Source organism: Staurois parvus, unplaced genomic scaffold (genome assembly GCF_062004578.1).
Source record: "Staurois parvus isolate SC_StPar_1 unplaced genomic scaffold, SC_StPar_1.0 ptg000001l, whole genome shotgun sequence".
NCBI classification, from domain to species: Eukaryota; Metazoa; Chordata; class Amphibia; order Anura; family Ranidae; genus Staurois; species Staurois parvus.
The window spans coordinates 2,789,589-2,815,659 of NW_028317797.1; the positions used below are offsets into that span (position 1 = coordinate 2,789,589).

The 26,071-nt window shown below is 38.3% G+C and overlaps 1 protein-coding gene across 2 annotated transcripts in view; it reads left to right on the plus strand.

Annotated features, from left to right (window-relative positions):
* The window catches only part of MEIS1 (Meis homeobox 1), a 193,318-nt gene that overhangs the window by 152,068 nt on the left and 15,179 nt on the right, over window positions 1–26,071 (plus strand). For both annotated transcript variants that reach the window (XM_089675382.1, XM_089676087.1), the window contains exon 9: window positions 6,464–6,540. In XM_089675382.1, the coding sequence (XP_089531508.1) occupies window positions 6,464–6,540 (77 nt within the window). The remainder of the gene's footprint in view (window positions 1–6,463; window positions 6,541–26,071) is intronic.

Consider the following 26,071-nt stretch of genomic DNA (forward strand, 5'->3'; position numbering starts at 1 on the left):
TATCTAAACAATTTATTTTATTTTTTAAGCTAGTTTGCAGCCTGCAACGTGCTTAGCTGCAATGTAGAGTATTAACTGGCAGCTCTGTCATATGATACTAATCAGGACAGATGAGCTTTTTGTCAGTTATTTTCATTTTACTTTTCTCCACTGTCCTTAACCCATTAACAATAGTAAGTGAACTTGAATTTCCTTTTTTTTGCCAAGTTAGCCTATGGCACGGTGGTGGTACCTTGTCCCATCATGACTTAGCTGCATGTGGAGATAACATCCTAATCACCCCACTCGTTTCTCCTCAGACCACTTTTATCCCCCTCCTAAAAAAAAGGAACACATAACTCCCAAAACTCTCTTTTTTAAGAGGGATGGAAAGTATTTAAGTATTTTAAACATATTAAGTTTCAGTTAAAAGGTCTGTGTCATTATGGACCATTGGCTGAGGAGGATTATCTGCATGAAGTCATGGCTTTCATGTGATTATGGCAATTATAGATTTTTCATGAAATTGAAAGTTTCTGCTGCAGTAAGCCAGTAAATATGCTAAAAAAAGAAAAGATCAGATGACTTGAATATGCAGTTGTATAGTTTGGGAAAATGTTTAATACAACAGAGTACTGTTTGCCATATTTTAATGGTTTTGGTGTTTTGTTGTTTTTTTATCATTATATGGTGGTTAAATTAATGTGATACCTAATTTGTCTGGTCTGGTATTTTGGAAAGAATGCTGAACAATTGAATATAGCATAAAAGACATTAAGTCCTCATTTTCAAAGGCTTGAGGCAGACTAGCAATTATTGCTTTTTTATGACATTCAACACAGTTTGCTCCAATTACTTAAAGCAAGATCACAGTCTCTGGGTTTTTGTTTTACTTCATATGCTCATGGCCAGTGTAAGGGTTTAGAAATTAAATAGCACTTTTTTCTTTAAACATGCTTTGTGTCCAAAAGATCCCCTTCACACGTATAAAGTCTGATGCAGTGTGTCATGTCACATGTTGTGGTACATGGCGCACTGTGCATAGTAGTGTGCTGCAATGTAGGGGCATTTGAGATATATTTCCTAAGTGCATCAAGGTGCCATACAAATTATTGGCACCGCAACACGGTATGTGCCTTGCAAGAATATACGGTACTTTACTGCAATACATAGGTGTGAAGCCAGCCTTAAAGCCCATATCCCACTGTACCTCTCTCCCCATGCAACACCAGAGCTGGTGATGAATCTTTGTCCCTGCCTACAAACAGCCATTCACAAAAGTACTGCTACCAATGTGAATTTTGTGGTAGATCTCTTGCACACACAAAAATTAATTTAGCAGTCACTTTTTGTGGAATTTAGGAAACCTAAAATGCAAATTACATATTTACATAGTTGCTTAGTTTGTAAGGTTGAAAAAAGACACCAGTCCACCCAGTTCAACCTGAGCATGTGTGTGTGCTTTTTTGTTACTACCATTTTCCATCCTTGTACATTGCATTCAATAAGAAACACATCTACAAGTTTTTAAATTCATCTATACTCCCTATTCACTCAATCAACAGTGGAAGGGAGATCCACATTCTTATCACTCTAAAAGTAAAAAACCCAGTTTACCCAGTTTAACACTGAACTGTTTCTCGTCCAACTTCATTGTTTGGCCATGTGTCTTCTTTAGAGACCATAGGTTAAATAGTTTTCTCCCAAAGCTACTGTCATCATTCAAAGTTTTGTATATTGTGATCATATTCCCTATTCTTCAGGGAGAATAAGTTTAATGTTTGTATTCGAAGTTCACATTTTTGCACTTAGCATACAGATCATTGTGTAATCATCAATCAAAATATTGGTTATACTGGACGATTTTAGATCTAATATGTCTACATTTGGATAGATAGAAGATGATTCCCTGGCCAATCAGCTAATAAGGGGATAATAAGTCTACTTACACCATAACTGCCTCTTCTGGTGACACTTCTTTTCCCCTCCACAGTCTAGTGCTGGTGATGGTGCTGAATCTCTAGATCTGTTAGTCATATATAGCTCCAGACGAGTCTTGTAAAGACCAGCTACCTACCTACTCAATTTGGATGAGGAAGTCACATTGATATATCTGTGGTCATTATCAAAGAGAATATGTAAGGATATTATTCATGAGTATTTCACTTACATTATCTAATATGTAATATGTTCTATTTTACTTAAAAAACAAAGCAAGCACTGCATTCCTTTGGAGAGGGTAATTACTGAATATGTGAACAAGTGAAAGGGCAGGAATGACCATCTTTAATACATTTTAAATGACCATACACAATGTGGTCTATATTGGGAAAGAAAAGATGGGACCTTTGCACATTCCTTTAATCCCTGATGTGCACATCCAGGTTTACAGTGTTTTCCAGAGATTGGGGTGTGATTTACTGGCATTACGCAACCCAACTCAAGGTGGCTCATGGCATGGTTCAGCATCATGAGTATCATGCTGCTCTTTTGTTTCATGACCTGAGTGCTAGGAACATGACTATAGGATTATTTGCTCAATGACTGTCTCTTCAGTACCATGCATTGTACACTGATCCGCATTGCTATCATGTACATTAATTCACTATTTAGATATAAAGGCACAAATCAATGGTACAGGGAGAGGGTCTGTTAGAATCTGTGGCAGGTATGAGGGCCTGCTATGGAATATGGGGTGGGAGCACCGGAAAAAGTGGGTTGCTGTATGGGTGACAATTAATATTGAAGGTGGCAGGCTGTGTAATGAGTGGTGCTGGCTGTGAAATAAGGACAGAGGGCTTCTATATTGTAGAATATGTGAATGGGGCTGTCTGCCCACCCTTTCTTTGTGTTTGTATTGGTGTGTGTGTATGCCTGTGTTTTTATATATATTCTGCTATTGGAAAAAAGATATGTTTACTAATGGCTACGGCAGTGACATCATGATAGATGGGAATTTCATTGTGCTAAGAAACGTATGTTGTGGGATCATGACCCTGCAGGGAAAAGGGGGGGGGAATGATAGGATTCTGGTGGGGGTAATTCCTCTGGATGGATGGCACAGAAAATAACCTTTCATAGTATTTATGGTACTGTGGACACAGAACAGTTTAGAAAAGTTTATTATGGTAGATCCTGACTGATCAAGTTTTTGAAAACACTGTACTTTACATCTTAGAAGATCTCGTTCTTACTGCCTAGGAAGCAGTAATGGTGAACCCAGGGGTTGTCTCTGTCCATCTTTGCTTATCAGAAGGAAAACATTAGAAATCATAGAGCACTTTATAATCTGCCGGATTAAGATACTAACATAGGTGTAGGTGTAAGGTAGTAGTGTTTGATGCACAAAGAGAAGATATGAAGCAACATTAACCTGTTTGTGGCTGTTTATATTTGTTATTTGTATGTTTTCTACATATTTATGCTCTGGTTGTGTGCCTCTGAGTGTGCATGGTGTGCACATAGCATTCCCTAGTCATAGGAATCATTTTATAGTGGAATGGAACCAGTGAACACTCACAATGCACTTCTCATGCAGCAACGCTTACCTTGTGTGTGGAAAAGAAACAAGCACTCACAGAAGTGAAGCTATGCTTACATAGAGATTGGGATTGTCTTCTTGTAAAAATAAGCAAATCAGGCTGGCTTTTCCTGGGCTGACGTAGACTTTACACCTCTTAAAGGGTGCATTGTACAATAAGTCAGAAGAATAGTGAAATGCTTTTAAAAACAACAGAACTGTATACAGTGAGACATGGATCAGAGTATAGCAGGCAGGCATGCAAGAAATGTTAGGGCATGTCTAATCCGACTTAGCAAATAATGCTAATGGAATTAAAAGCTAGCCTAACCAGCATGTTCTTATACAGAAATGGCCCTTTCACAGGTGCTGGCTTTTAGCAGTACTACAAACTCAAGTATATATCGATATCCTGAATAGGGATGTATTATTGTTGGCTGATCCTACACATAGTTGAATGCACGGTAATGTCCCTTTGTTAAAATCTGTTTATACATTAAATATTGACTCTTGAGTGTATCCATAGTGGAGCACGTTATTTTTTTTTTCTCTGAAAAACTACAGAAGCAAAATAAATGAACTATTGTCTTGTGGGTGCTGGTTAGAAAGGGTATAGGTTCACATACTAAAATGCTTCCAGATAAAATTTCTTATTTCTCATTTCCTTTTGGCATTTGCCCATCAGGAGATGTTTCTTAGCAAGATCCTTTCAACCACTTATGATGCTTTCATTATTTTTATTAGTTTTCCTGTGCTTTCCATTGCCTTGGTTCCCTTGTAAAGTTTTTTTTATTGTATTTCTTTTGCACTTCTCAAATATTAGAAAGTTAGCTTATGTAAATGCCATACTTTCATAATGTCTTTGTTTTCCATCATGGTCTGTATGTCTGGACATTCTTAACACATTTTTGTCTCATATGCAATGGACGTTGAGTATTAAAAGTTGGCCTGGACAAATCCCAGGAAGCCAACAAGCCAGAGGGCCTGAACAATTATTGTTGGTGTCTTCATTGTTTCAAATTTTTCTCATTGCTGTTAATAGAAGCTTTTGTTTCTTGATGCTGTTTTTGCTAGTTCCAGTTTTGATAAGACCACTTGGTTCGAAATTAAGTTTTCAGAAAAATCTGATAATTTTGACAAAGTTGCTGTTGTTTTTTTTCTGTTTTTCTTTTTTTTTCAGTCATTCAATAAGCCCTTTTTGAGGCTGTTTTGACTTCATATTTGACCAAAATCTGTTGGTCAATGAAATGTAACGACTGTAGATTGCTTGATTTTTGACAGTTACTTTTTATTGTATTTACAATTCCCGGTGAATTGAAAGTGTTTGTAGTTGACTAAAAATTACCACATGTAGCTAGCCTTACAGTGCATATGCAGGATCAGAAAATGGTGTCATACTATTGAAACTAAAGCAGCCTGCTTGTATACAAAACCAATAAAGATTGGGTGCACAGTAAAAAATAAATATTATAGTTATTTAAAACACTTTTTTCTTTTTTTACTTCAATTACTGCATAAAAACAGCATGAAGGACCATTGTGTACACAATGAGCTCATAAAGTAACCCAGTGCAATTATAAACACTATTTAAAAAAATGTCAGCTTCCTGTGTTGAACTAGGAGATAAGTGTGTCATTCACGTGGCTGTGCAGTAAGGAAGGGTATGTGATGCACAAGCTTAGTTGTACAGAATAGCAAATTTTGTTTGAGACCATGGAGGCATCAGTCCTAGGCATCTGGATGCACAAGCTGCGTTGGTTGTGAATAGGAGAATAAGGGCGGCCATACACAAAATAGCAAGATGTCTGCCCTTGATTTCTAAAGTTGCTGCAGTGCTTGGGCCAGATCTTTATACCTCTGCTTTTTGCAGTGAATATTCAGTAGAAGGCTTCCTTTCATTTCTACAGATAACTTCTGTATATAATACCAATCAATCCTAATGTCATACAGTAGATGCCCTGTAGCATGTAGTAGTTAGCCCTATATGGCAAAAACAAATAACAATGCTCAAAATGATCTTGTAAATTTGAAATATCTGACTGTGTAGAGTCAATGTTTTTCACATTTCTAGGTGTATGCTGATCATTTTGGGCTCCTTGTTCCGCATTCACCATATTATATTAAAGAAGGAAAGGAAACACTTTGCAGCACTGGGTTTGGGATGTAAATGGAATCATGTTTTTGCTTTATTATCTGATTGGGTTCATTTGAGAACACTATATCTGTTAAAGTTCCCTGCAAGCCTTGTCAGTGAAAGTGCGGTGATCTCTAAGAATATTGAAAATGCTTTCTTAAAATGGTTAATTATCATCTTTTAATAAGTCGTTTAGTGTGATGTAATTCTTCCTAGTAAAGAACATTTAGGTTCTCATAGGAAATCTTAAACCTCAATTAACCATAACATTAATTAAAAAAAAACCTTTTGAATAAGAGCATTTGGCCTCTTGTCTCATGATTAGACTTAGACAGTTATGTTAATGTCAAGCAAAATATGCAGTTAAATGACCTTAAGTTGGCATGTGTTCAAAATCCCAGCATTTCGTTGATGAGTCAATGTGGAGAATCCAGTTCGCCACTCCAAAAGGGACTTTTTATATCTCCGGCTCTCTTATTTTGAACATTGCAAATTAAATTTAGAGCTATTGCGAGCAGCGGCTTATCTGATTGTCTGTTGGCATGATACTTCCTTGATTTTTTTTTTCTCCTACTGTGTGCCAGTGGAAGATAAAACTAAATATCAGTGAACAGGCAGGATTCCTAATAGCTGTTTCTTCACTTGGTTAATTCTTATAATTAGTAAGTCTGTGCGGCCTAATAATTAGATGATGTAGTATACAACTAATAAAAGAATGACACACCTCAAGTATTTTGTGCTTTTAATTATTGACTGCATGCTGGCATTTTTATTTGCAACAAAAGAGATGTAATCACGGACTGAAAATATGTCCCTTTATTATCTTGCAGCACCCCTACCCTTCAGAAGAACAGAAAAAACAGTTGGCACAAGACACAGGTCTCACCATACTTCAAGTGAACAATTGGTGAGTAATTTGACTCAGTGTTTATGTACAATCAGCGCTCCAGCCTCTGGCAACCTGCAGCTAATCATTTGTGCTACTCTGGCACGCCCTGTAATTGCCTACTTTCCCTCGTAGTTTACTGATGCAAAAGTAATACCGCCTAGAGAATGTTTCCAGTGAGGTGAATTTTAATACTTCTGCACCAATATGACTGCATTTGACTGTGGTTTAAAGGAGAACTCTAAGCAAACACAAAAACTCATCTTCAATATGCAAAAAAAAATCTATTTACCCGTGTCAACTTTTTGTTTTGGATGCTTTGGAAGAAAAACAATAACATTCCAAGATGTTTTTGGCCTGCAGAAGTAAATATAGCCAGTCTCAGACAATGGTTGGCTTCTGTATGTTCTGTCCACCAATTACCCATTACTATGTAAATTTGTGTAGTGGTAAACAGGCTCCATCTGTAGTTAGATTTTTTTTCTCACCCGAGGGAAGATAGTTGTGAAATATAACTGTCAGTTTACCATTACACCATATGGGATTATTTGTGATTTTTTCTCCTGAAGGTGGTTTAACTTTTTGCCGCCTATATAACATATATGTGCAACAGTGAAGAGGGTGGGCTTTATCTCCTCCATGCTGCACATATGCGGCCATGGACGGCCAAGGTTTCTATGCTGAGAGCAAACTCACTGCTCACTCCCAGCACATCGACTGAGCTGTCAGAGACATGATCAAGAACCATGGGGATTGACTCCCTATCAGGGGGACTGACCATTTCGGAACTTGGGCACTGCCCGAGGGCCCGGGGTCAGTAGGGGGCCCCATGAGATGCCCTTAGTACCTTCCATAGGATTTTTTGGGTGTGGTTTGAGTGTGGGAGAGGACACAGGGGCCCCATGATCCCCTATTGCCCAGGGGCCCCATGAGTTGTCAGTCCGCCCCTGCTTCCTATCATGTGACCTCTGTGGCAGCCAGTCACAGTGGTCATGTCATCAGAAAGACCATGTAAAGACCCTCTTAAAGGGATGCTGGGGCTGGGCAGAAAGGGATTATAGAGGCACAACCAATTTTGTCAGGCAAAACAGTGATACAATTACATTTGTAAAATGAGCATCTAAGGCATATCTTTTCTTACTATGTTTGAAGTCTGTCATGCCCAATAAAAGTGTTTTTACTGTTCCTTTTGCTCTTTGCTTTTAGAATGTGTCCATAGTTACATACTGACTTTTTACATCAGCACACCATCCCTTGTGTCTACAGCAGCCATTCTCAACCAGGGTTTTGTAGAACTCTAGAGTTGCTCCAGATGTTACCAGGGGTTCCTTGAGTTGTAATTAATTGACCTTACGTTTGATGGTGCCTGCATAGTCTCAGGGCCAATGCTGCAGAGCCAGCTACATCACAATAAAGATCTTTTTAGCTGTCCATGATGGTGGAATTCTGACCAACACTGTTAGTGGGCCTTCTTCCCAATGACCATCAGTGTAAGTGGCATTTTTCAATGACCCCGAATAAGTTGGATTTAACAAGGGTTCTCCAAGACCTGAAAATATTAAGGTTGGGAAAGTCTATAGTGATCACATGATAGCAAGCAAAATTGAACTTTTTACACTTGGCACAATATAATTTTTAAGAGTTTCAATGATATAAAAGGCAGGTCTTATTAATGATTTATAGAGTTTATATTTCAGCCATGTCTCATAGTTGATTTACCATAGAGGCAGGGTTAACTTCTTGAACAAACTCCTGTATTTGTTCCATAGTCCAAAACATACAGCAATCACTCTGAAGATAGGTCACGTCCCCTAAACACTCCTCCTTTGGTGCACCTCCCTCTGACATCACCACTGATTTATATAACAACCCACAGTATGGTTTTCCTAACAAATAGAGTTCATTATAATCAGCAAAAAAGAGAATAGTCAGAAAAGGTGTTCCTGGGAGAAACAATTCACTGCTTGTCTATAAAACAAATTCTTCAGCACACAGGCCTGCTAGCCAATAAGGGGGTTATTAAACCTTGTTTCCATTTGAGATCTCAGTTACATATGTTTACAAATATATCTGAAAGCTGCACATGATTTCTGAAAGGCTATATTGTAAAAATATTAAGTGGAGTCTACAATAGCCAACAAACCATGTAAAATGAACAAATTATTTGCTACATTTACAGTGCCTATTTTGCTAATGAACATTACAATGAATGATACAGTTTTGTTAACTTTTTCTCCCTTCAGTGTCATTCTGACATTTCAATGCCATATTTTCCTATCTGTGTTTGAAAAGCATGTGAGCAATGACAAGCATAAAGCAGGATTTTAGCAATAAGTAACAGGATAAGTAAGCCAGCCTCTACATTACACACTTGATTCTCCGCATGTCATGTGGATTTCCAGCTTGTCATGTGGGTATCAGAAGGATGGCTAATATGCCATAATGTTTGCTTAAGATCACTGTCTGTCCAGCAATCTTTAGTTACTTGTGTTATCATAACTTGGAACGGATACATTTGGTGTTTGATGTTGGTGGAACATACATGTTACTGTAGAACTAGAGTATGGCATTCAACTGGATGTCTGAACTTCATTACATGAAGTGTCAGTCTAATGCCGTGTAATCTTCAATGTAACACCTTAGTGATAACCAGCTACTTATGTTATAGTTGCCATTATAGGATTAATATCCAAAGTGCATTATCTGCGAGCAGCAGGCAGACACACAGCCATAGCCCATAAAGGTTATCAATCCCTGTGACCTGAATTGCCTAGGGAGATCAATTTTCTGCTGCCCTAATAAACGGCTGCTTAGCACATACAGAATTCTCTATGAATGGAAATATATTTCTACAAGCACTTTAATTTTTCCTGCATTTCTTGTCCAACTTCATTCTTTTAAAATACTTTCTTTATTTAAACCCTGCAAAAAAGGAAAAAACATGGATTTCAATGAATATTTTATGATTTCATTTTTATTGCCTTTTTTTCCTTTGTTTTTTTTATGATTTTTGTCTTATTGCTGCACTATCCAGTTTATTTAAAAATAATAGCCCTTTAGTTTTATGGAAATTTATAAGCTTGTTTTTAAGTTCATTAGTATGACCATCATGGCCAAGGTAAACACTGCATGATAGTTGAAATCAGGCTTGTACTGGTAGTATAAGTGCTAGGTACATAGATGGTCTTTCACAATAGACATTGCCAGTATGGCAGCATTCACTAGTAGGTGGCTGGAGGTGGGGAGGTTGCATGAGTATGCAGTGCAAGCTCTGCAAAGAGTAGGGGCCTGACAGATTCGTTGCAATTTTCAGCATAAGTGCACTTAGAATTTTATAGAATTCTAAGGGGTTGATTTACTAGTGGCAAATAGACTGTGCACTTTTCAAAGTGCAGTTACACTCTGCAAGGGCAGTTGCTCCAGCTCCAGCTGAGTAATTGAGCAGAAGCTCAGATGACTTTCATTATTCAATCATGTATGAGCAAAAATGCTGTTTTTTTTATTTTCCTTGCATGTGATTGGGCACTCTTTACAAAAGCTTTACCTCATTTACTAAGCTCTGGAGCAACTGCACTTGCAGAGTGTAACTGCACTTCACAAAGTGCACTGTCTATTTTCCTTTAGTAAATTAACCCCTTAGTCTTTTCACGACACCCTTATTGTTATTATGCCATTTCTGTAAGACCCTTGCAATCATTTACATTTTTTTGGTCTCATAAAATGAGAGTAGTATAAGTTAAAATAGGCACTCAAACATGACTGTGCCATGTGGTTGTTTGTATCCTTTCAACCTTGAACAACTAATCAGAAATCAGCTTTAGTCCTTTTTTTTTGTGGTTGTTAAAGTGACACTGTCACTTTGTGCACTAAGGGCAAAGTGACGGGTCCCTGATAGTCCACCCCCTCAGCAAGGTGTACACACCGATCAACACTCCCTCACTGCCGCTTTACTGCCAAAGTCCACCCCGGGAAAGCTTTGGTGCTCCAGTATCATTAACCCCTCCCCCCCCCCACACACACACATTACAGTGTTCAGGCCTGGGGATTTGCTTCTCTGGCATGAGAAGAGTTACATGGGGAAGTTCACATGCTTCAAGGAAGGGGGTTGACATCAAAGCAGCATGGATGGGTGGATTAGTAAGTATACCCTACTGGAGGTGCCGGAAGACACTAGTACTGAGTTGGCAAAGTGAGAGTCTCTTTTTAAACTTATCAGCTTTTGAAGTTGGGACCCAAGTATCAGCTTTGCCATTTTTCTGCAAAAATGTAGTTCCCAGTCCCATGTACATTTTATAGATTATTATCTAGTGGTAGGCTTCATGCAGTGTTGGCATAAGCTTCTCTGGAGTTGGCAGACATAAAAGAGGCCTACTACGTAGGTAAAACCAAGCCACTTTTATGTACTTACAGCAACATAGAAAAAGGAGGTGATGTTTATTTCATGTGCATTTGTCTTTAGAATGTGTCTGACATCCTGAGATTTTAATAGATTTCAAAATAAATACCTTGGACAATGTAATTCGCTCCAGGGAACAGTAAACAAATGACTTTATGATTTATCTCACTTTTCATTTATGCAGTCAAGGATTTTCCCAAATTTTTGCTTTTCAGTCAAAGGCTCAGCCTAACTTGTTAACACACATGTACATTTTTGTATTATTAATGACAAGCTACTGTAAATCACTGTTGCAGAGATTAAATAAAATGCTGAAGGGCAGCCTGGGTGCAGATCAGTCATAAATTATTGGCAGCAACACAGCATGTGGGAATACATGAAATGTGTATAAAAACATAAACTCATGTCTAGCAGGATGGTATTTAATTGTGACTTGGAATTTTGCATTACTTTTATGATTTTTTTTTTTCAAAAAAAGTCGTAGGATTCCCAAGTGAAGTTTTTCTCAGTTACATATGTTTCCAGCCTTTGGATTGATAGTACACATCTTTGACATAGTCAGAATGCTTTTCATCATTAATAATAACCTTAGATTATATAGAAGAACTCTTAAACTGTTCATGCACTGTTAGGTTTTTTCATTCAGGCTGCAGGCTGAAAAAAAAAATTAAACAGGTCCCCTTATCCATGCTATACAGCACTGATAGATATAGCTATACCTTCAGGTATACCTCGAAATACTCAAACAGCAGCTGCATCTGATTGGATGCAGCCACTGTCTGGATGAAAATGGTACATCCGACTCCTTCAGTTTCTTAACAAAGGATGTTGGGCGATAGGAGGCCGACAGGGCCACCCATGTAGCGAATTGTGGCCAGTTTATTAAGAAGCAGCTGAAATTCACAGTATATGGCCAGCTAAAAAGCAGTACGTTTTTTTCATTTTGGATAGAGTAAGGGAAGGTTTTAACTTCTGTGAGAGTCCCATTGGGGAGAGTTCCTTTTTCTTTCTGTCCCATAGCCAAGACAGGAAGTGAGAGGAAATCCCTCCAAAGCAAGGGAATCCCTGGGTGTCACCAGAACTAGTGTTCCCATTGGAAGATTTTCCACTTATGCCTGTTTTGGGGACAAACTAAAATTTCAGATTTTCTTTTGCTTTCACACTATGTGATAACGGTAAACAGGAAAATAGAGAAGATGACTCTCCCTAATGGTGGCACAGACAGGTGTTTTAATCTCTGTCTTCTTTGAAACAACGCCTACTGACCAAAATAGATGTATTACAAAAAATAGTAACATATTTCACATGAACCCCAAGGCCTTGGATACACTAATGTTTTTATGTCAGTAAATGATGAAAAATGCAGTTTTGAGTAGTACTGCTCAGAAGAAAATGGCTTTTATTTAACCATTAGCCGCCCGGCCTATAGCCGTTTGGCGGCGGCAAAAATGCATCAGCTTTCCGGGTGCACGCCATTTGGGTTGATAGTACACTCTATAACTCTATAACTTTCCTAAAAACTAAATAATACATCCTAATTTGGGTTATTTTCACCAAAGACATGTAGCAGAATACATCTCGGCCTAAATTTATGAAGAACAATTATTTATTTGTAAACTTTTATAACAGAAACAAAGAAAAACGTGTTTTTTTTCAAAATTTTTGGTATTTTTTGGTTAATTTAGCAAAAAATAAAAACCCCAGCGGTGATTAAATACCACCAAAACAAAGCTCTAGTTGTGTGAAGAAAATGATAAAATTTTAGTTTGGGTACAATGTTGTATGACCGCGCAATTGTCATTCAAAATGTGAGAGCGCTGAAACGTGAAAAATGGCCTGGGCAGGAAGGTGTAAAATTGCCCGGTATTGAAATGGTTAATAGATCCACTGTTCCCCACTGCTCTGGAGACTGGACAACCAACATAAAGTGCTGTATGTTGTCCTATTCAACGATGGTGCTCCTGTTCAGCTCAAGATCAGTATGGACATGGGGTCTTGCTGTTTAGGAAAAGAGGTGGGAAAAAGGTGCCCATGTATCCTTGATTGTTTAGCTCACAAAAAACTGACACATCAGTTTTTGGTATATGCTAGAGTGGTAAAACAACAGTTTCTTACATCTTATGAAGATGAGATATTTCCGCTTTTGATTCTTCAGGAATTATAAAGATATCTCACTCTTGGAGTATCCAAGACATTTATGATGATAAGGGTTGACTAAGCCCACCAAGTGCCATCTCTAATAAAAACATCTATTTTGAGTAGATTGACCACACAGTTATTGTCCTGGGCTATGTTACTAATGCAGCCCATAGATTATGTCATCTTTCTTCCTTTCACCAGGCATGGAAGGAAAGAAAATTGCTCGATTACCCCATTAACGCAGTCAGTGTTTATGGGGGGAATTTCTTCCTCAGTGCTGTTGTGTTCTGTCAGCAGGTAACCTTCCCCAGCTGGCAGAACATAATGATCACTGCTGGCAGCTATAGCCATCGGCAGTGATTGCATGATAAAAATGAACTGGCTTATGGCTAGAATATAGTAGAGCACCTGGAAATGTTTTCCATAGCAGTCAAATCATTGGCTTAATTTACCTGTACCCTCCAGATTTATGACAACAGTATTATGAATGGCCAATTTAGGCAGCTCCACATTCTTTTAATACAAATGTTTCTTTTAAATCAGTTCCAGTTGTTTTTTTTATGTGAATAGCTTTGCTTTTAGAGTAGACTATGTCTTCTGTCTTTTTTTTTGCTACTTTTGATGTGATTGTGTTCAGGGCTCAGTCTCTTGTCCTGATGCCCATCTGAATGAATAATATAGGTATGGCTCTAGAGACAGCCAGACATTAGAAATCAAAAGATCAAAATGTTACAAATATAAAATATTGAATTCAGTTTTAATTCAAGGATGGTGAATCTTAGGACCAACCCTTCGTTTAGTTAGAGGGAGGTTTTTCTATCTATAATGTATATTTTTAATAGTTTACTTGCCAGTTAAGTGCCTCTAAAAATGAAATCACTCTGTGTGTCATTTACATGCAAGACAAGTACCAGACTCAGACATGAATCTTCCTATGGGAGTCCATTGCCCTCGCTATAAGTTTAAGAAGATTGTTCATTTGACTAACCGGAATGAACCTTTTTTCCTTTTTTTCTGCAAAGCATTCTTAACTAGCTATTATTCATAATGAACTGTGTAACTGTTTTAATTATAGTATTACACTGAGTGCACTTTTAAGGTACCCAAATTACATCAATCAGTGCTGATCACTATATAAAATGCCATATCGTTACTCCTAGGAAAGAACGTATTAATTGTAATCAGTCAAAAATGTTTAGCTTGCATATTGTCCCAGACAGACTTGGAGGGTTGCCAGTTAGCCGATATAAATTTAGAGAAGATGAAAAAAATAACTCCCAGGCCTAGGAACTATTGAACTGACAACAAACCTGCTATTGTCATTTAGGGAATTGCTCCTTTTAAATATTTTATTTTACTTGAAGGCCAGGTGTTTGTAAATGCACAAAAGGAAAAATCAATATATTATAATTATACTTCAGAAAGGCATTAAATATCTCTTGTGTATGACTTATGCCCGGTACACACTATAAGGTTTTTTTTTTTCATTCAATCCAGCGGGCCGAACAAAAAAAAGAAAACTTACAGATCCCTGGACTAACACAAGTGGTATTAATAAAGCAATCACTCCTTTTGTGCTATTGTGTTCTGACAGGGGGACTGCCCCCTCCCCCCCAACAAGAACACGCTGGTCAACACTTTCAGGCATTGGCTGAGAGCACTGATTGGAGACCGAGCGGCAGACCTTTTTCGGTCATGCCACTTGTGTTTGAACGGGCCGATACCACCAGATATTTGGCCCATGTTTACGGGGCTTTCGCTTAAATGGTAAAAAAACCTATATACTGTGTGATGACGGCCACCCTTGACTATAATCTGATTTCACAGTGGTTGTGCAATATCCTTTAGATTTTCCAGAAACTTTCCAAAAACTTTGGGTTCATGAAGCTGCATTAGTATTTAGAACTCCTTAACATGAATTATCAGGAAGCCAGTGGGGCCAATTAGGAGTCCTGAATTCTCCTGTGCTTACAAAGAACAAGCTGACAGCAAAAGGAGCAGAGAGATGACCCTAACGGTCTGCTGCTGCTGCTTCTTCAATGTCCAATAACAGGATAACCTAGCTGTGTTGCTCAACTGCAGGAGATAAAAGACATGCAACCAACCTGCCTGTGGTCATAGCATGGCTGTGTAAATCTCAGGACTAGAAAGACAAAAATACAAATCAGTTCAGTTTTAGTATAAACCACTTTATAGCTTTGAGTACTTTGAGTACAAACTAGAAAATGTAACCAATTGATGAATTTGTTGTTACAAGCAACTCAGTCCATTCTTACATTTTTAAACATTGCCCGCTTGAGTTTTCCTTAAATATTGTTTAATTGGTAGATAGGAAGCATATTTTAGATACAAATGTATAAGAATGATTTAAATATTGTTCCTGCCTTTCTTTAGATACTCTTCAAAATATTTCCAGTCAAATTTAGGACTTCCAAATGATTTTTCTGTTGAGTCTATGTACTAGCAGAAAATGGGCTTCCAACGGTTCTCCAGCATGTCAGTCATTTGATTAGCTGCAGATCCAATGGCAGATGTATTCATTTTTGAATGACATCATAGTCTTTACAAATGACCTCTTGCTTAATTTGTGGCAAGAATACATTGATGATGCATAATGATCTATGCTACATGACTAGGTTTGCGTGCATCAGTTTTTCCTCTTTATGTTATTTAAATGCTAAAGCGATTATTTCAAATTTTACCAGTTTGAATTCATTAAAATTAACAAGTTAGAATATGCATTTAGGTTTAGGGTGGTATGATGCCTACTTTGCAGATTACTTCTTTTGCATTTTGAATAGTAGTTACAAAGTAGGCAACATTTACTTGTGACTGAAACAGATTTTATGTGCTAGCACAGTGCCATGAAAAGTTGTACCTTATGGTTCACTTGTTTTGCTTAAAAGAAAATACACGTCCCAAGCTATACAGATACTGGGATACTGTTGTACACACTCTCAGTCGGGCATTTCAAATGATTCTTACTGCTGACCCACTACAATATGTGCTTGGCATTTTAGATGATGTGGTGTCTGATGCCCTTGTTAAATAAAGAGGCTGTATCTATAGCCCGGTTTCAGGCACAGATTCTGTTCCATTGGAAAAGTTCATCCGCTCCATCCCCACAAAGAGCGGGTCATCCATACTGGCACCTGGAATGATAACTACTTATAATATGTCTCCCTTCCTTTGTTTATTATGTACTTAGTGAATTTTTGTAAACATAACTTTCTGTTTTATTCTGAGGATTCACCATGATGCGATAGAGTGCTGACTAGATTATTTTAGGTAGGATATGATAGTATTTTGCTACCTCCCGCCTGGCCTATTGTTAGCCTCCCTGGCGGTATTCCCGAGTGCAGCTCGGGGTAAAGTTTCAGTACCACAAGCGGTAACCTCGAGCTACACTCGGGCTTACCATGCAGCGCTGCTCCGCGATCCCTCGATCACTTACCTTGTCCTGCGCTCCCACGATGTCCCCCCTGCAGTGTCCCCGGCAATGTAATCCAGCAGATGCCGGCATCTGTCATCTGGGTTCTGTCCCCTGCGAGCGTCGGGACGTACGGGAGATGGAACGGCGTGAAATTTGAAAATGACAAAAAGTGACATTCACTAAAATCATTAAAATCACATAGTAAAACATTGCTGTATCAAACCATTTCACATACATTTTGTTCCAAGTGCTTTGTCCTGTGCCCTGCCTGCATTTTTACTGTTCTTTCTGCCTGGAAACTGAGAAACGTCCATGGCGTCCAAAAAGCGTCCCTTTAGGTCAAAAGCGGTTTTAGACCAGCTAGAGAACAGCGATAGTAAATCAGAACTACTTGCAGAATTGAGTGATAATGATTCATGGGGAAATTCGTCATCAGACACTGAAAACGATTTTGCGACTTTGCTCAGTGATGTGCGAACTTGGCGCTATATTTCAATTTTCAGTGTTTTTGGTTTGATTATATTATTGGATTAAATTTATTATTATTATATTATTATTTTTTATGATTATTTATTAAATTATAATTTATAATTTCTTGTTTCAAGTTTTATCCTACCCGGAATGTTTACTAGACTCTTGTTCGGACAGATTTCAGTGAGTTATTCCTAAAAATTACAGGCCTACAATAAAAAAAAATACATATTTCCATGCAAAAAAATGTACCACTTTGAGCACAGAAATATGGACATAATCAGACCGCTAGGGAGGTTAAATGATGGCTGGGTGGAACTTTCATCTTTCCGGGTGGACGTCATGTGATGTCCTCCTGGAAATGTGCCCCACGGTACAGTGGCACAATCTGTCACCTGCTGTGTCCACCGGACACAGTTGATGACAGATCACCTGTTTTTTCAGAATTTTCAGTCTTTTTTAGCTTTTTTAGCAAATAAACAAAATACCACCAAAATAAGCTCTATTTGTGTGAAAAACATTATAAACATTTCATATGGGTACAGTGTTGCATGACCAGTTGTTATTCAAAGTGCGACAGCACTAAAAGCTGAAAATTGGCCTGGGCAGGAAGGGGGTGAAAGTGCTCAGTATGGAAGTAGTTAACATTTGTATATGGAGGGAGAAGAAATGACATTGCTCTCACCTCCCATACCGTCCCGTGTGTAGAGGAAGGCCTCAGTCATCACGTTGGCCACACCCACTGACGCGTTTCGTCCTGCCCATTGGGGCTTGATCCACAGAGATCATCTTCTACACACAGGACTGTACAGGAGGGGAGAGCGGTGTCTTTTCTTCTCCCTCAATGTAAGTTACTGGACTGACACTGGGGCACTGCTCCCCTATATATGCCCGTGAGGTGATTCCTTTGACATTCAGCTTCTGAGCAGTGCCACTACGTCTCATGATTCAGCACTAACATTTGTATATGCTGATGTTTTGAATGTCTTTTGTGAGGCTTTCTTATTTTATACCTTAATTGTGGCACAAATGCTCTGGAACATCCTAACGTTTGGTTAATAAACTTTATTTTTTGATAAAAAAAAAAGGAAAATTTTAATTAATTCTTATGATTATTGGGTCTGGAAGGAGGGCAGTTTGTATTGCCTAGCAGTAACCCATCAGATTCTGACTGTAATATTTTCTTAAAGAAGGATGTGATTAGCTAAAATATATAACCCAGAAAAGGCATCCTTCAAAAATGTTGTTCAGTGAGGCTGAGCTCACTGTACAGAATCAGCTACCTTATGTTGACATTCATTATGAACGCTTTAAGGTCTGCTTCACGCTAGTTAGCGTCCAAGTAGTATGCAAGTAACAAAAAAGTAGCACTGCACTGAAAATCAGATCAAAATCGGATTGCAATAGTGTGAACCTAGCCTAATGGGGTTTTCTTTAAACTTATCCCAGATGATGTTGACCCTTCAGTCAAGTAATATGAACAGGTCCCTAACATGCATAGCCTTTCTGTAAGTAGCAGTAGATCTGGAAAGCTAGACTAGAAATCTGTCCACACAGAAATAGAGGGCCTGAATATTTGAATGGACAGCTCAGATTCCCCTGCAGATGGTACTAAAGATACAGATTAGAACTCACTGCTCTTGGTGTAATGAGAAACAGGAGACCTCTTAGAGATGGGAACTACTCATTGCTCCTGCATAGAAGGGTCTCTACCATTTTTTAATCCTGTTTAATAAAGGCAATAATAATTGGGCTTCTTTACAGTATTATACAAGTTGTAATTCTAATTTTCTGGCAGATAATAATAAAGCGACTTTATATTAAAAAAAAAAAGACAGAACAATTTTCTTTTCAAAAGCATTTTAAGAAACTCTGAAAAACTAAGCAAAGTTGAGACCTTCTGTGCAAGTCAGGTTTTGGTCTGTTCTTGTTAAATCTCTCCAAGTGTGTTTACACAAAGTTTGACTTTCTGGTATTTCGTTGCTTGCACAGACCTGATCCACACCTATTTTGAGTCAACAGTGGCCAAGAATGGTGCAGAGTAATTAAGCAGTGCAGAACGCAGCAGCGGCAAACTGAGAAGTATGCCCTCAGAGACCTCTTCTCCCTTACATCACATTACAGCCCCAGGCCATGCCTCCATAAAACAAACAGAGTTTTTTAGACCTTAAAAAGCCAGTCTGAAATATTGAAAATGGGGCAAATGTTGCCTCCTTGTTGGATAAAACAATTTTCTCTTCTTAAAAATGAAGGAGAGCCAGAGGCATGAGGGAAAGAAGTGCAATTGAAAGCATACATTGTGCAGAATGCAGTGTGTGTGTGTGTGTGTGTAAATGATGCATTGCCTTCTCTGTCAGCTTTGAAAATTAAGAGATTCCTTTCACTTAAGGAGGCGACAGTACACTTAAAATGAAATCTGGGTCATTTAACAGTTTCACTAATATTTTATAAGGCATGTGGGTGTTTGTCTATTGTAACCTGATAGGGCTTCCTCTGTATGTTGCCAGACTATACTGTTTTTTTTTCTTCATATATATCCATTCTGTGTTATTAGTTAAAGGGCAAGTAAACCTACATATAAAAACTACAGGTATGAACTTTGAAGGAATTTACAAAACTAGACATTTTTAGGATAAAGCTACTACATTGAAGGTTGTGTTTTCTTTTAAGACTCTTTTAAACTAAAACAGGTGATAACATAGAGACACGGACAACACCCTAAGGGGTGATTTACTAATACTGGAAAATACAAAATCTGGAGCAGCTCTGCATAGAAACCAATCAGCTTCCAGTTTTTTCTTTTTGTCAAAGCTTAATTGAACAAGCTGAAATTAGAAGATGATTGGCCACCATGCAGAGCTGCATCAGGTTTTGCACTTTCCAGTTTTAGTAAATCAACCCCTAAATCCGGCAATAGACAGTGCAATTTCCTTTTTCTTGCAAACACAGGTTTCAGAAAAGAAAATCTCTTGATTCCCCCATCAGCACAGTCAGTGTTGATGGAGGAAATCCCTCCTGTGGAGCCAATGTGTTCTGATGGGGGAGCCATCACCTCTGGGAGAACTAGTGATTACTGGTAGCAGAAATATTAGGTACTAGCAGTAATTGCATGTAAAACCTGACAGGCTAGTTGTACCCAAGTTGATTGATCAATCCACTTGGGTGCATTCAACCTGCCCATACATGGGTGGATTCAAACTGTCTATGACTGGTTTAAGTGTGAATGCAGTATCAAACAAGTTTTTATTAGTTTCCTCATTGTCAATGGTATTCACAACTCTCTGGCATAAGGAAAACATAAATTGTGAGCTATCGCAGTAAAGGAGAATTCTAGTAATTATAAAAAATATTCCATAGTTGAATTACTGGTAAACATCAAGTATCCTGAAACAATGAAAGACGTGAATCAGTATTATTGCAGCTTTTGTCTTTAAGAAAGCCCAAAGCATAGTGTTTGAATTGCCCTGTTTTCCTTGGGCAGCTGGTCCAGATTGTGCCTCACCGACTCTAAGCTTTTTTTTTCTGTCTCATAATCCCCCCTTTTGGCGGTCTGTGTAAAGTTTTGCCATGCTGTAGGTGTGCTGGTTCACTGGCTGTTTCACATATTAAAACCATAACCCACTGATGAGTCTGGGCAATTACACGGGCAGCAGTGTTGCTGTTCATAGTACCACCCAAACACCACCAACAAGAGAATACCCATGCATGCCAACATGATTAGTTAGCTGGAAGCATCACTGGGACAAGTGGTACAAGAAATTACATTGACATCTCAAGCAAGAGACATTTGCTGGCCTGCAGTAGATTCCCACAAATTTGCATTTTTTGCAGTTTTGGAGTTGTTGCACTGCATCAAGTGACTCACACTTGAAAATAAGTTTAGCCAACACCTTATATTATTTGTTTGAACACTTTTTCTTCTTTAGCAAATTGAATTACCTGGTAAATGTTCTGTCTATGTCTATGCCAGTGTAAAAATTTATGTGCAGTTAGATCTTCCTAATTTGTTGCAGTAAACATGATTTTAAGACAAACCAATGTCAATCAGTGTGCAAAATCAGTTGCAGACTTTTACAAATCTGAAGCAATGTGTTCAGGTGAAGCCAATGTTTCAGTTTGATGTTTTATTGGGTTACATGTGTGCCTGAAAACAGCTTTTGCTGCAGAAAGTGGTACTAATAAATTATTGTGTTTTATGCTAAAATATGTATGAATATCACAAAGTCAAATGTGTAACCCACATTCTGTAAACTTTAAAGAGTAAGTGAAGTCTCAGCTTGGTATAAATATTTATCAAATGCTTTGTAGTGGAAGAATGCACATGAAATAACTCCAGGGTTATGTAGGCTTGCATATTATAAGCTTAGTAAGCCACTGTCTAACATATCAGACAGTGACTGACGTTCAGCAGTCTTGTCTTGTGTACATTGGTGGATTCCAACGCAAGGGAGGAACACAGGAATATGAGGATATCACAGCAGCTCAACTAACAGTATACTATTTTTAATATTTAGCACTTATGAGTGATAATAAAAAATACATAGTAACAGTAGGGCTGTGGAAAACAGGTTATTTCTTATTTAATGCAAGCCTGTCACGTGCAAGGTAACATGGTAAGGGAACGTTAGGTAACATTTTAAGAAAGGGATCTCTCTGTTTTGTTCCTTCAGAAAACTATTCAACGTAATTCAGTAAAATTAGTCCAGATACTGACAGACCCGCATGCACAAATCTGATTATAATTAGGTAACTGCTGTATGCCCAAACACTCTTGTTTGGTGACAGGTTACCTTTAAATGTTAGCTTAGATCGGGGTTACTCAACTAGGATTCTATGGAACCCAGGGGTTCCTCCAGATGTTGCTAGTGGTTCCATGAGCAGAGTTTCTAACTCCCAGTAACCACTGATATCAATTATATTTTTAGCTGAGTGTAACGGAAGCCATTATCCTACTGGTCAACAATGTCAGAGTGTTCTTCTCCCACTTCCCCCCAATGCATGGGACCACTACACCGACTACCAATATAAGAAGGCACTTTTCCACTGACTACCAATGTGAAAGGGTGCAAGGGAAATGATGTTTCTTTCTGGCCATTATTAATATCTGTTCAATTTCATCATTGTTATTGAAAAAAATAATTTCTTATAAAGTAGGGGAGTGGTAAATAAAACTAGCTACCCTGGGTGTCAAATATGCTAGATACTCTACATTCTTTATTATTTATGTATTATTATATTTACAACTTTCTGACCATGCAAATGTGCTGAAATAGATATGTGATAATGTAGTAGTTCCCTGAGACATGACATTTATTCCAAGAGTTCCTCTGTATTAAAGAGCTTGAGAAAGGCTGGCTTACATGAAGTACATAGTGTGATACTTCTGCTTCTGAGCACAGAAATGCATTGTAATAAAGAACACCATATCAGAAAGTATCTCTTTAAGGGCCAATTCACACCATTTTGCACAGGAATGCACTGTGCATTCCTGTGCAAATCACCTGCAAAACGCACTACATTTGCGATCTGCAGCAGGTGTCAATAAAGTTAACAACACCCCAAATTCATCTCTGCCTGCACTGGATCGCATGGTACTTTTATTTATTTATTATTTATTTATTTCAGGTACTTATATAGCACTGTCAATTTACGCAGCACTTTACACATATGTATTGAACATTCACATCAGTCCCTAACCCTCAAGGGGTGTACAATGTAAGGTCCCTAACTTACATTCATACATACACTTTTGTACCATGATCCAGTTGCAGTGGTTTTTGAAAAGTAGTGCATGGACTACTTTTGGTGTGGTGCAGTGAGATTTGGCACTGCACAGAACCGCATGTGAATGGCATATGTCCAGGACAGTAACTCAGAAAATACCAAAGCCGTTGGATCATTATGACAGTCAGAAAACAGGTATTTTCAGAGGAAGTAGACATGCTTCATACTTTCCTGGTACAAGATTCCTTTAATGATGAGCTTATATTAAAGGTACACTCCAGCTAATCTTGACAAATGAGGATGAACATTTTTTTGTTCTTCAACTTGGTATTGATTGGGTACACTAGTTCACCTTGTTGTGTAAGTATGTCTTGTTAGCAGTGACTTGGAGTTTCCAACCACTTATTTTAGACAAATCAAATTCCATTCATCTTAGGCCCCATGCAATTTCTCCTGAGTATTCTGTCATGCTGCTAATATAACATGGTGCAGTGCAATTTTTGAAAAGGTTCAAGTCTTCTTTTTCATGCAATATAGTGCGTTTTTGATCCCTTAGATGCCAATGGGAGTGCATGGAAAATGCAGTTTTGTGTATATAATCCAGTCTCCTCCTACAAAAAATGCATGAAATAAGAAAGTACATTAAAAAGTGTGTAAAAACACACATAAACACGCCGCAAAAACGTGCTGAAAAAAGCGTTCGTGTGAACCTAGGCTTAGTCTCCTTTTCGTTTGATTATGCCCATTATTGATCACATAGACCAGGGGTGGGCAACTGTGGCCCTCCAGCTGTTGGTGAACTACAAGTCCCATCATGCCTCTGCCTTTGGGAGTCATGCTTGTAACTGTCAGTTTTGCAATGCCTCATGGGAATTGTAGTTCTACAACATCTGGAGGGCCACAGTTGCCCACCCCTGACATAGACAACAGTAAATGCAGAGATGTAGTTTTCCGGGAGCCAGGTTGCACAGATTGGCAAGAGGCTGAAAAGACATCCAGAGGCAACATGAAAGTCCTATTCAATCTGATTGCAAGGTATCATGGGAAATGTATGTAAAACTCAGATTAGGGTAAACTAAGTGAACCTTCTGACTTTAACAGAATTACAGTGCTCCTAGTATTACATTACAAGGCTCGCTGTTTTTTTTTTCTTTTTTTTTTTATTAGAGCTCTATAAATATGTTTGCCTGAAATAATAGCAAAAAGACTTGGTAAAAATTATGCAAATTGTGACATTTCTTGCTTTTTCTTGTTGTTATCAAACCTGCAGCCATCTTAAAATCCATGTTACATGTATAGGCTTAAAAAGTCGAAAAACACAAACACATATATGTCTTCAGTATTGTCTTCGCATCATTTCATTTGTCAGCTAATTGATCATCTTTACCCTGGGTGTTTTATCATACTCTTACAGTGGAAAAGCTTTGACATAGTGCTCTATTTTTCCTGCATGGTACAAATTTTTCATTACTGCCTGAGGAGGAGAGCTGGGCTTGAAGGAAAATCTACTGATTCGTATGATTGATGGTCTTGCTGTGATTTGAGTAAATTCCAATATTATGTTTCTGAAGTAGGTGGTTAGTGAAGCATGCATACAGTCTATGTTTCTTTTACATTGTGAATAATGTTATGCAGTTTGGGGTTCCAAATTCAGCAGGACAACGGATAGACAAAGGCTAGTTCAGACTGGCAAAGTGTAACTTTATGTGTGAAGTTGTCGCTGGTTGTTTGGTTGGTTTTCCCGACAGGCTGCAAATTTAATAAGTATTAGAAGTTGAGATTGTAGATTGTTAATTATGGTGATCTAATATCAATAAACTACTTCTTTGTCACAGTGATTTCACTTTATAGAGAGGAAGGGTTCTATAGCTAGAGTTATTTACCATGACAGGAAAATATTACAAGCTTATTAAGACATTAATCTTTTGTCTCTTTTATGTAGTAACACTAAAACATCCCCCATGCAGGCTTCAAAACTAAGTGGGCCCTTTCCTTTGTTCAGTTGATAGTCTCAGGGTCCAACCTTATTGATATAAATTAGCTCATAAGGTGTAAATTTACATCAGCTTTTGGGTTACCAGTTTTCATGTGAAGATGGAGAAATTAGCAAAATCTGAAAGAGCAGTTGAATGGAAGATGAGGTATAAAGAGGTACAGGATAAAGCTAGGCTTGAGATGTTACTCTCTAGTGCCACAACTGATCAGAAGACATCTGGGCACCATCTGACCTGTACCTTCATCTACTTACAGAAGTGAAAAATTCTCCATGCAAAGGTTCCAGCTGCATTTACCAAAACTCCCTAGTGATGGATTATATGATTGTGGACAATGAGTAAAGTCAGGGCAGATTTATGTTTCCTCTTCCCCTAGACCAATTGTTTTTCTACACTCCCCTCCTTCTAAAACAATAGTTTGGCTAACCATTTTGCCCACTCTGTATCAATACATATAGAATGACTAGAATAGCTGAAACAGCTGTCATCCAACTCTACCAGCAGATTATTTCTAGGTGTACAAAGGCAGAATGGGGTACCTGTATGTACACAGTGCACTACCCCAGGAACCAAAATTAACTTTGCAGGGGCAGCTACAATGAGGATGAGGTCAGATTGGACTGGAAGTTGGGACATGTGTCTGAAATCTTATTTCTTTCTCATCCATTGTGGGACACAGAAATTCTTGGACTGTGGGATTATACTGATGCCTTTAGGAGAAATGGACACTGGCAACAAAATAATGTTGGCCAGTACAGGATAACCCAGCTCTCAACCGTCATGCAAGTTTTTTTGCTTGTTCTCAGGAGCGTGGACTTGTTTTGAAGCTCTAATGTTCTCCGTTCGTTTGAAAGATTTTTTATTACTCCACAGCTGCTGGTAGATTCATGCCAAATAAGTTAAATCCTAGAAGTGTCTATTCAGCTAATGAGCGCTGGTAAATTCAAGATGGATATGTTCAATTCTAGAATCTCTTGATTCATCCAACAAGAACAGATATTCTGTCTGCGACAGCCATGGCTTTTGATCATTCCTCAAGTCATCTTCAGCTACTGGTAAATTCAGGCTGGATATTGAAGTCCTGGACAGCTTTCCAGTAATCTAATCAGCACAGGTTTCCAGTTCACTACTTATAATGGTGTTCTCTCTGCAGTTGGCAGCGACTACCCATCCATGTTCCAGTGGACAGAGGACTCCGCTATTCAGGTCAGGCTAGTATGTCTGGGGATTTCTTTCTGCTCAGGCTATACAGGGGAACGGTTACAGTTTTATTTTTCTCTCCCCCTCCTTCTCCTCAACTACATTTGATGATGCAGCAGTAAGCACTTGTGCGGGAGCGCAAGGGAATGAGCAGGAGCTTGCATGAAGATGCACACACTCTGATTGCTTACTTAG